General features: G+C 45.1%; 1 protein-coding gene across 3 annotated transcripts; it reads right to left on the bottom strand.

Annotated features, from left to right (window-relative positions):
- Nucleotides 1–1,704: 1,704 nt before the first annotated feature.
- On the bottom strand, nucleotides 1,705–9,762 carry LOC144893029 (uncharacterized). 3 transcript variants are annotated; one of them, XM_078782528.1, is made up of 4 exons: nucleotides 9,220–9,762; nucleotides 8,473–8,905; nucleotides 3,664–3,804; nucleotides 1,705–1,898 (listed from the first exon to the last, which is right to left on the bottom strand). In XM_078782528.1, the coding sequence occupies exons 1-4, from the start codon at nucleotides 9,232–9,234 to the stop codon at nucleotides 1,840–1,842; spliced, it is 648 nt and encodes a 215-aa protein (XP_078638654.1). In that variant the 5' UTR covers nucleotides 9,235–9,762; the 3' UTR covers nucleotides 1,705–1,839. The 3 variants fall into 3 exon arrangements, with proteins under 3 accessions (XP_078638654.1, XP_078638653.1, XP_078638652.1); XM_078782527.1 differs by having other exon boundaries at nucleotides 1,705–3,544; nucleotides 9,701–9,746; XM_078782526.1 differs by having other exon boundaries at nucleotides 1,705–3,544; nucleotides 9,220–9,704.
- Nucleotides 9,763–11,575: the final 1,813 nt, after the last annotated feature.

The raw sequence follows: 11,575 nt of genomic DNA, 5'->3' as shown, positions 1-11,575 counted from the left end.
GGGGAGGGGAAAAGGAGGGGGAGGGGAGGGGGGAGGAGAGGGGGAGGGAAGAAGGGGAAGGGGTAGGGGGGAAGGGGAAGGGGTAGGGGGGAGGGGAGAGGGGAGGGGAAGGGGGAGGGGGAAAAGGGAGGGGGAGGGGGAGGGGCAGGGGGAGGGGGTGGGGGAGTGGAGGGGGTAGCATGGAGGGGGAAGGGAGGGGGGAGGGGAAGGAGGGAAGGGGAGGACGGAGGGGGGAGGGGAGGACGGAAAGGGGAGGGGGAAGGGGGAGGGAAGGGGAGGGCCAGTCAACAATGACGTTGCAGTTCTCATGGTAGGAGAGCAGCACAACAATCGCGACATCGTCCTGCATCTTTGCAACAACAGCACGAAGCGGATTTTGGAGACTCACCAATCCTGTGACGCCCTCCAGTACCGGCGTTGCCGGGCGGGGGAAGGGAGACCCATACATTCCCAACCCGTAAATTCGCCCTCTCGACTCAAGCTCACTCGGACAAAAGCCTCGCACAAATTACACCGTGAAGGCCCAATGGCCATGTCTATGCCACAAATCAAGTACGTGAGCGAGTCGGGCGCACTGAATTGAAAATATATAGAACGCTCATACTCCGTGAAAAGTGAAGCCGCCGTGTCGCCATCTTGGTTAGCACGATTCGACCAACTCGCTTCGCGGATCTCGTTTGTTTTGAACGTGTCCCAGATTTTAAAAGCCAGACAACTGTTAAATGCCATTTTGTGCGGCAATAAACTGCTCCAATCGGTTACGGAAAGGTTGTGGAAAGACGTTTCACAGCTGTTTCAAAGACATTTAATTCATATCGCACAAAATCGACAAAAATCGACACAAAAACACGATCGCATAAAAGGTGAAAAAACGCAATCGCTTTTCGCTCTGAATTACGTGCAAACGTGTGACGGAAATCACCATCGCCCAGCATCGAGTGCAAACCAAGATGGCGCCCGGTAGCTGCATCTCCACCTATGTGGTGTGAATGGCAATGGTCATTCTATATATTTTCAGTTCAGCGGTCTGGCGGCGGGGATGGAACATCACGTCATCGCTCTGAGCGAATCAGCGAGCTGCTCTGGGACCGGCTGAGATTCCGTGTATAATGTTCCTCGCTAAAATGCGCTGAGGTAAATATGAATAAAAAATATGGATCTCGTCAAATATTTTGAGGTAGGCCATGTTCGTCCCAGGCTCAATGGCCATGTCTATGCCAAATATCAAGCACGTGAGCCTCTCCGTTTAGGAGTCTATCGGTAATATTACACACACACACACAAACTGTGTTTTATAGAAATAGATTATCAGATCAAGCGTTGTACTTGTCGAATTATGACGTCATAATTAAAGCACCAATGACATCACCATCAACATATGTTATTCCCCTTGGTGAGTGCTTGACAATGAGCCATGTTTCAATTTTTTCCAGTGAGCGGTTTGGGAGATATAGAGGTGTAACGTTTTTCCAAGATGGCGTCCATACCACGTGACCTATGACGTCATAATATGACTAAAAAATTGTCGGTGGAGGCGCTTCGATGGTAACATTTCGTGTCAATCGGATCAATGGTTGCCGAAAAAATGAATTTTTAAAATGCAGACACGGCACATGGCACACGGCACACGTACGCACCTGAATGCTTAACCTCGTTTTTCGCTTCGCGAGGGCAGGGTAATAACACAGACAGTGCATTTGTGCTTTACGGAGCTCTCTTTATTGCGAAACTCTTCACAAATTGAGGTTTCATGAAAAACATAGGCTGGAATCTTCTTCTGATAAACAATTTTACAACAAGGATGTTCTCCCCATATCACACATGGAAATGAAATATGGACTACAGCAACGAAAAAAAAAGAAAAAAAACCACCTTCAGAGGCCATTTTTCCCAGCAACCTAAGGAAGACCATGATAGAAGCATGATGAGAACCAAGATCAGATTGACAATTAAGTTCTGTTACCATTAGAGTTTTTGGCATAAAATTTTCAACAATCCTGTGGTGAGAATATGGAAAACCAAATTAATAAATTTTACATTTTTTTAAAGCTGTCATTTTCTTTAAACTCAGTTTGAGGATGTGGATGGGGTTAGCATTTTGGGATTCTTGTTGTCTTTTGGCACCAATTTGCAGTTATTGTTGTGGACATTCTGATGTTCATCTTTTTCTTTCAAGTACTCAATACTTTTTTAGTACTTAAAAAAAATACTTTTTAAGTACTCAGTTCGGGTTTTCTTCATCATCCGGATTCCGTGTTGCTCTGACTATCACTGGTACAATTTCACGTTTCTTCAATTTTCAAATCTTGTTAACCTCATTTTCCATATCCTGGTATTTCAGATTTCAGCTCTCAGGAATGGATCCTCATATGTAATTTCAAATTGCCTTTTTGAGAGAAACCTTTATCACATATCGAGCATTTGTGGGATCGCTCTCCTGTATGGATCCTCATATGTGATTTCAAATTGAAGCGATGAGAGAAACCTTTATCACATATCGAGCATTTGTGGGGTCGCTCTCCTGTATGGATCCTCATATGTGATTTCAAATTGAAGCGATGAAAGAAACCTTTATCACATATCGAGCATTTGTGGGGTCGCTCTCCTGTATGGATCCTCATATGTAATTTCAAATTGCCTTTTTGAGAGAAACCTTTATCACATATCGAGCATTTGTGGGATCGCTCTCCTGTATGGATCCTCATATGTGATTTCAAATTGCTGCTTTGAGAGAAGCCTTTATCACATATCGAGCATTTGTGGGGTCGCTCTCCTGTATGGATCCTCATATGTAATCTCAAATTGCTGCTTTGAGAGAAACCTTTATCACATATCGAGCATTTGTGAGGTCGCTCTCCTGTATGGATCCTCATATGTGATTTCAAATGGCCTTTTTGAGAGAAACCTTTATCACATATCGAGCATTTGTGGGGTCGCTCTCCTGTATGGATCCTCATATGTGATTTCAAATGGCCTTTTCGAGAGAAACCTTTATCACATATCGAGCATTTGTGGGGTCGCTCTCCTGTATGGATCCTCATATGTAATCTCAAATGGCTGCTTTGAGAGAAACCTTGACCACATACCGAGCATTTGTGAGGTCGCTCTCCTGTATGGATCCTCATATGCCTTTTCAATTTGTCTTTGTGAGAGAAACCCTTGTTACATATCAAACATTTGTAAGGTCTCTCTCCTGTATGGATTCTCATGTGTAATTTCAAATGCCTTTTTGTCAAGAAACCTTCATCACAGCCAGAGCACTTTTGAGGGCATTTTCCAGTGTGGATCCTCATGTGTATTTTGATGTTACTCGTTGAAGAAAAATCCATTCTGCACACATTACACTTGTAACGTATTCGCCTTTCTAGAACCTTTTTGTGTTTGTTTAATTTAATATTAGTCGTTGTGTTGCAAGGCCCAGACATGCACTTGTATTTTATAGGAAGTGAGTCTTGATTTTGTGATTGTTTCTTCAAAAAAGGCTTCTTCCTCACTGTTAAGCTGCGACTGGACCTTATTTGTCCCATATTACTTCTGGTTTGTTCTACAGAAACAAAGAATATAATTTTTTTTGTCAAAATCAAAATATAAAATATTTAACACATTTCTGAAAATTATATATTTTCTCAACACAAAAGATTGTATGTTAATTTTTCCACTCACCAGTTGCAAAACAGAAAGCACTTCCGTTTGTCATGTGAATATCATCTGAATCTTCCTTTGTGGAAGTACATCTTGAATCTTCTGTGACAGATGAATCGTTGTTGTGTTGTCTGCCTTCCATATTTACAGGACGCACATCACCTGTGAACATATCAACGTCAGTGTTTTGCAGGAAATGAGGTTGAGAACCATCTCGAGAGTTCATAGAACACATTACGTCATGGAATGTGTCTGAAATTTAAATACAATAATGAAGTTAAAGATTGTTAAAAAGAAAAATTCTGGATGATAAGCGCGATTGAAACAGTCTTCTACATCACCCTTATTCACCACCCTATTTAACATGTCCAAGTACTGCTAAACCGTAGGTTATTGGAAGTAACAAGCAGGCGATTTATGTTCAACACTGTTCAATTGTTAATTCAATTTAAATAAAATAAAAATTGTAAAATTCATTTCAAAAATTTCTGGAATTCACTGGCGTTAAACGTTTGTCAAACTTTCCTTTCACAAAGCTCAGAACAAGTGTGTATCTCCCCTCAGGAGAGCCAGGAAATAATATCTCTCCACTCTCAAGACTAAACTCTCAAACCTGTCACCCACCTCCAAATCTTGGTGGCATCTGGTCAAATCTGTTTCTGGGGTTTGTTCCCCCTCCATCCCCTCCCTTACCTCAAACGGCTACACAGCTGACTCCAGACGGGAAAAAGCTGAATTCCTCAACTCTGTGTTTGCCTCAAAATCTTGTGTTCCAAACCCATCTCTCTCTGTACACATGATACCCAGATGCTCCTGGACTCTGTGTCCTTTCCTCCTGACAAGGTGGAAAAGTTTCTGTCAACCCTCAACTCTGATTCTGCAACTGGACCAGACGGCATCAGCCCACGGGTCCTAAAACCCTGCTCTGCGGCTCTTTCACTCCCTCTCTCTGTTCTCTTCACTCTCTCTTTTGCTCAAGGTCTTCTGCCATCAGCTTGGAAATTAGCCAACATTTCCGCTTTACACAAAAGAGATGCAAAAATAAATACTTGCAACAACAGACCAATCAGCCTGCTCCCAATTAATCAGCAAAGTCATGGATTCCATCATCGCTTCTGATATGAATTTGGATCAATTTGGATTCCGACCAGGTCATTCTACTCTGGACATGCTGCTTCTGCTGTCTCAACAATGGATGGAGGTCCTCAATGCCAGACAGGAAATCAGAGCTGTCTTCCTTGACATATGTGGCGTCAGGAAGGGCATCCGGCCATAAAAACATTGCCTCAAACAGGGAACCATGATTGTCATGGGGCCCGCAAGGCTAACTCCCGCTCTAGCGGGGAAAATGGCCTTAAAACGATCATTCATTCATTCATTCTTCCTTGACATATGTCGTGCCTTTGATACAGTCTGGCACCCAGCTCTGCTCACCAAACTCTCCTCCTATGGTATCTATGGAAATCTCCACGCATGGCTTGCGGACTTCCTCTCTGGTCGTAGTCAACGTGTGGCCCTGAATGGATTTCTCTCATCTCCACTTCCTGTCCAGGCTGGAGTTCCTCGAGGCAGTGTTCTGGGCCCTGTGCTTTTTCTGGTCTTCAGCAATCATCTCTCTAACTCCCTGGAAAATCCTCTCTATCTCTTTGCTGATGACTCCACTCTCTGCCGCTCCATTCCTCATCCCTTAGATCAGCAGCCTGCAGCCTCCTCACTCTCTACAGACCTGGACAAAATCACAGACTGGTCAAACAAGTGGAACATGTCTTTCAATCCTGACAAATCTCACACTCTTGCTATGTCTCTCCAAAAAGACCGACTGGAAAACCCTCCCATCTACTTTCTCAACAATCCTCTCCAAGACGTTCTGTCGCTCAAGCTTTTGGGTCTCATTATCTGCCATGATCTTTCTTGGGAAAATGACATTGCCAAGCTGGCCTCCAAAGCCAGTCCCCGACTGGGCATCCTCTGTTGTGCGGTCCTTCCTTGGCACACCTGAGCTGCTCACCACATACAAGGCTTTCATCTGCAGCTCAATGGAATACTGTTCCCCCCTCTGGGCCGGTGCTCCTGCCTCACACCTAGCTCGGCTTCACGCTGTTGAAGCCAAAGCTTTCAGAATAATTGGAATCTCCTGCGATGAAGCTAACTCCGAGGGCCTATCACTCACTCACCGCAGGCAGGTTGGTGGTCTTTCTGTCTTCTACCGACTCCTCTCTGGCCTTGCTCCCCCAGCTCTCTCTGTGCTCTGTCCTCCAAATATTCCTACAGGTCGCACAAGATCTGCCAGCAACCCTCTTATGGTTAAACTGCCAAAATCTAGGCTCTCTGCTCACCTTCACTCTTTCATTCCACTTTTTTCCCACCTCTGGAACAAACTCCCCCACTCCCTTCAATCCCACTCCTCCCTCCAGGTCTTTAAAACAGCTGTTCACCACCATCTCTTATCTTCCCCCATCCAAAACCACGATCTTTTCTACCCCCACTAATTCACCCCAAATCCACTTTTTCGAAATTCCAACTTCTTTCCTGGAAGCCCTTGAATGAATATGAATGAATGATCGTTTTAAGGCCATTTTCCCCGCTAGAGCGGGGGTTAGCCTTGCGGGCCCCATGACAATCATAGTTCCCTGTTTGAGGCAGTGTTTTTATGGCCGGATGCCCTTCCTGACGCCAACCCTTGGTCGCCTCTTACGATGCGCAGGGATACGGTGTACCTATTCTAAATCGGGGTACACACCGTGATCATTCATCCCAGCAAGCTGGTACTCAATTTGCCGACCTCGGAAGAATGACAGGGTGAGTCAACCCCCTGGCGTTAATTCAGCGATCGACCGGGATTCGAACCCAGGATCCTAGGATCCCAAGCCGGCACCCTAACCGCTAAGCCAACACCAGGCTTGTGTCCATATGTTTTATACCTCTCCCACCTCCCCCCAAGCCCTCTCCCTCCCACATTTCTCTCGATGTCCCTGCTCTCAAATGTTGTGTTTGTGTCCTTCCCCCCTCTCTCCCCATCTTGTCTATCGCTCCCCTTATTTTGTGTTTTATGTGTCGGTTTGTGTCGGTTTGACTTTTTGTGTGATTAATGTTAGCTCTTTCACGAGCCTCGATCTTGTATGCAAAAAAAAAACAAAAAAAAAAACTGTAGGGAATATGCTAATTCCATTGTATGTCATTCCCTCTGTGAACATCCCGGTGTCCCTTATGGCAATACATCCCTTCGACATTAGATCGATCCATTAGTGCACACATAAATTAATTCCCCCTCTGCCACAAGACGATAAAACTGACCGGAAGAACCAACAGGAAGCGGCTGCGTACAACGGCGCCATAGCCAGCAGACATTGGCCAAGCAGGTAATAGCCACGCCCAGAAGAGCTCGTGATTGACAGAAGGGGGAGGGGCGAGCAACACCAAGAGCACTGATTGGAGAGTAAAGAAGGACTTGTGATTGGCCACCGACCAATGGCATGGGAGCAGGGCGCCAAGCGCTCGGCAAATGGGAGGGGATGGGTAGATCAGAAGATTTGGGAAGACTAGAAACGATGCACTGATTGGGAGAGATAGAGAGCTGACGTCAGAGGACGTCTGATAAAAGTGAGAAGAGATCGACATTTTCTCTCTTCGTTCTTCGACCCTCTCTTCCTTCATCTCTCTTCGCCCCTTCGCCTCTGCCTATCTTCGCCTCCGCCTTTCTCTTCCCTTCTTGCCTTCTCGTTCCCGTGTGGACCTTTGCCTGTTGAGCGCCGACGATCATCCGCCCTGGTTATTCATCGCGCGGGAACACAAGGCTTGCCGCGCACCGGCGGACGTTGGCCCGGCAGCATGCGCGCGAGAGGTGTCATCGAGGCCTGGTCGCACCGACGGCTGAACAGTTCCCGAGGATCGGATCATGCCCGGACTGCACGCTCGGGGTCTGAACGACGAGCCTGAACGGACCTGACTGTCAGACAGATAAGACGCATCACACCAAAACAACGATTTGATTTTATTCATCCTTCCATTGTTCTTGTACCAGTTCACTGGTAATTCCCTGCTCGTCGTTAAAGGCGGCAAAAAGGGTTGGCGTCAGGAAGGGCATCCGGCCGTAAAACATTGCTTCAAAAAAGGGGACCGAAAAACAACAAAAACCACGGTTCCCGAAAAAGGCCAACCCCCGCTTGCGGGGAAAAATGGCCTCTAAAGGTGGTTTTTTTTCTTCCATTGTTCTGTATTTGAAGTGAGGTGTTGGGACATCCCAATTTAGGATTTAGTGTTTACCATTGCGTTTCCTTGTCCCAATAGTTCTTGTAAATAAACCTGTTTATTATTTTCCCTTTCTATTCGAAATCCGTGTTCGGTTTGAATTATTTCCCTCAGGTTGAAGACGCGTGCGGACCGTCAAGTAAATCTCGCCGCTTCTTCCTCTTTCCTTCTACCTCCCGCGCGTGTATAGCAAATCCGCCATTGATGCCTCGTTAAGCTCGTTTCCATCCGCGATTCCCCGGTCTTAACTGAGGGGCAATCACACGACAATACACACACACACACACAATTGCAAAACCCTGTCTCCTGCTGTGCGGCGGAAGGACTAATTATTGGATCCGCATCTGGACCTTCACCAAAATCTAACCAATACTTCCTCGTCACACACGTGACCTGTCCACCAAGTTTCGTCAGAATCCATCCACAATGTTTTGAGATATCCTGCTTACAGACAAACAGACAAAGGTGAAAACACAACCTCCACCTACCTTTCGTGGCAGAGGTAAAAAAAAAAAAAAAATCACACAACATAAAGGGTACTTCTTGACATTCTATTTTGAATTTAAAAAATACGTCACGTACCAGACTTGGGTGTGAATCCATGATCCTGAAATTGGAGAATGCAGAAACCACGGAGCCCGATCCCACAGAAACCAGAAACGTCGTCCCGGTCCACGTTTTGGGATCCGAAAACCTTTTCACAGAAACTGGAAAGTTCCCGAATAACATTCTCTAAGGTGACGAAAACACTTCCCAAAAGAGAAGAACCTGCAATCTGGACATCTTGTGGCTTCGAAAAAGAATCCATAAATGTACAGAAGTCAGCATACATCGCAAATTGTAATTTCTCTTTGGAGAGAGAGAGGAGCTCGGCCCGTAATGGATCCGAGTCAGCACAAGCTCGAATAACCTTCTGGTCCTCAATTCCGAGCTTGTCCATCACTGCTCGGGCTGTTTCTGCTCTCAGCCCTTGGGACTTGAGCCATTCCAAGAAGTTCTCCATTTCACCGATTACCTGCCAAGGATACAATGTTTATGTTAATCACGGAAAAGTTATACATGTGATTTACTTTACTCACTTTGGAACGTTTTGTGAGTTATTATCTTATCCAATTTGATCACGTGTCCAGATAAACGGTAAACGTATCCACCTTGATCACCACATTCACACCGACAGTTTACCTCAGAGACACCCACACTCACCTCTGAGTTGTGAAGCATTTTATTAATTATTATCAACTTAATCAGCTATAATTACCTCAGACAACGAGAGTATCCATCGAGTTTATTAATTATTACCTCAGTTTGATCACCTATAAGTATAATTACCTCAATCTTGATCATCCGTGTAAATCATCCAGTTGTTTCACGTTCGACTCGAGTCCGTCAATGTGTAAACTTTAAAATTAAATACAATCAGTGATGGTGGTTTCCCGCTCATCAACGCGATTACCTGAGTCCATCGACCCAGCACGGATCTCAATGAGGGACTGACGGACCAAGTGTTCGAATTGAACCTTAGAAAAGGAGAATCTCTCGGAACAGATTTTCAAATGGAGAAAGATGGAAAATGAAAAGTTTGATGCTCGAGCTCACAGATCCGACATGCTATTCTTCTTCTTCAGTCACAATCTTCGACGCCATGTTTGACGAAATGAACGAACGTGTGAATCACGGTTCCTTCTTTCTCCGTCATTGTACATTTGTCATGTTCAAACATTTCCCCTCATCAAACACAATAATTCTACATTTCTCATGAATAACTTGATAATCCCTAAACCCGGTCACGAGTACAGACACGTTACCTCACCTCTGATGAAATTTGAGAAATCTGCAAGTTACGTCCGAGCTAAAAGGGAGGAGCTTAATCGTGCGACGTAAAACGCGATGACGCTTGATTCGCAGGACGAGAGCGTAATACTAATCCCCCATCCAGTCCAGGGGCGAAGCCATGGATTTGAAGGGGAGGGGTGCACCAAGCAGTCCAAGCCATAGCGCCGAAGGAGGGTGGGGAGGTGGTGAATGGGGGTCTCAGGGTCCTTCCCCAGGGAATATTTAAAAATTGATCGTCAGAAACGGTATTTCGTGCGTTCTTGGAAGTTTCTGCAGTTCCTTGTCCCTGGTCCAACAGTTCAACAGATTCGTGATGAATAATGGCGAGATCAACGAACTGGTGAAACGACGTGTGCCTGTGTGTGTTTTTACCGTCGCACTTGGGGTGTTGTATAATATTTGTAATCGACGACGGGGGGGGGGGGGGGGCACCACTGCACCCTCCGGGATCCACCAGTACAGTCAATCTCAGCACGTACGATATTGTATTTATTTAATATTCGTAAATAGCTTTTCCTCTTCTTTTGAGTTTAAATACCGTTCTTTTTCAGAGTCCCAAGGATCTATATAGACCACGCATCTAAACACTGTAGCAGAGGACGACAAGTTCCGGTAAACTTTGCAAGATTTGATCTGTTTCTTCAACGAATCTTAAACCCGAATAGTCGCGTTGAGGATTCTTATGGTTCAACCGGCGTGGTATATCCGGGATGTGTTCCGTTAGCAAGCGGCTTGCTGTCGCTTTCCAAGCCATCCGTTCCGTATTAGACCGTGGGCCAAACTGGCAAAATGTGTCTATTTTTTGACTTTTGTGACCCACATCTGGAATCTTGCTGAAATTTTGCAAATATTTAGTTAAAAAATTATGAGGAATTCATAACTCGTCAGTGCAAAAAGTTGCACATTAATTAGTTATGTTAATTAGCAAAAACTATAACGGCATATTGTGTCCATTGACCATTATTTTATAATCTGTGTATAACTGAATGGGAATTCTAAATATAAAGTATGTAGAGATGGGGAAACTGTCCAGGAGTGTGGGTGATCGAGGTCCTACACACACATACACACACACACACACACGTACACACACATACACACACACCCAAACACACACACACACCCAAACACACTCAAACATACACATACACACACACACACCCAAACACACACAAACACACACACATAAACACACACACACACACACACACGTACACACACATGCACACACACATAAACACACACACACACGCACACACACTCAAACACACACATACACACACACACCCAAACACACACAAACACAGACACATACACACACACAAACACAGACACACACACACACATACACACACACACACACACACACACACACAAACCCAAACACACACACACATAAACACACAAACATACACACACACACACACACACACCAACCACGCACCACACACCAGAGGCAGAGACACACACAGAGAGACACAGAGAGAAACACATAGACACACAGAGAGACACACAGAGAGAAACACATAGACACACATAGACAAGACATACACACACATAGACATACACACATACACTCACATACATACATACATACTGTTAAGGCTGAACAACAACTCGGGCCTGGGGCGGAAGTGCCTTTTTTTCTCTTTCTGCCGTTTTGTGTGCGAGTTCGCAAATCGTCATTTTTCTCCGTTGTATTTTATTTTGAGTATTCGCTCATTCTGCGGATGTGAACACCTGGTACGTTGTTATCCTACTGTGAAATGCCTCTTTGTAACGTTTTAAACATTGACATTCTTCGTGGTTGTTTATTTGCGATTTGTTGCTCGATTGTTCCTTTCTGTTTGTA

Source organism: Myxine glutinosa, chromosome 7 (genome assembly GCF_964187855.1).
Source record: "Myxine glutinosa chromosome 7, kmMyxGlut1.1, whole genome shotgun sequence".
In the NCBI taxonomy this organism is placed as follows: domain Eukaryota; kingdom Metazoa; phylum Chordata; class Myxini; order Myxiniformes; family Myxinidae; genus Myxine; species Myxine glutinosa.
Note: the sequence above shows the minus strand (reverse complement) of the source record. Positions and strands in the feature narration are given on the sequence as shown.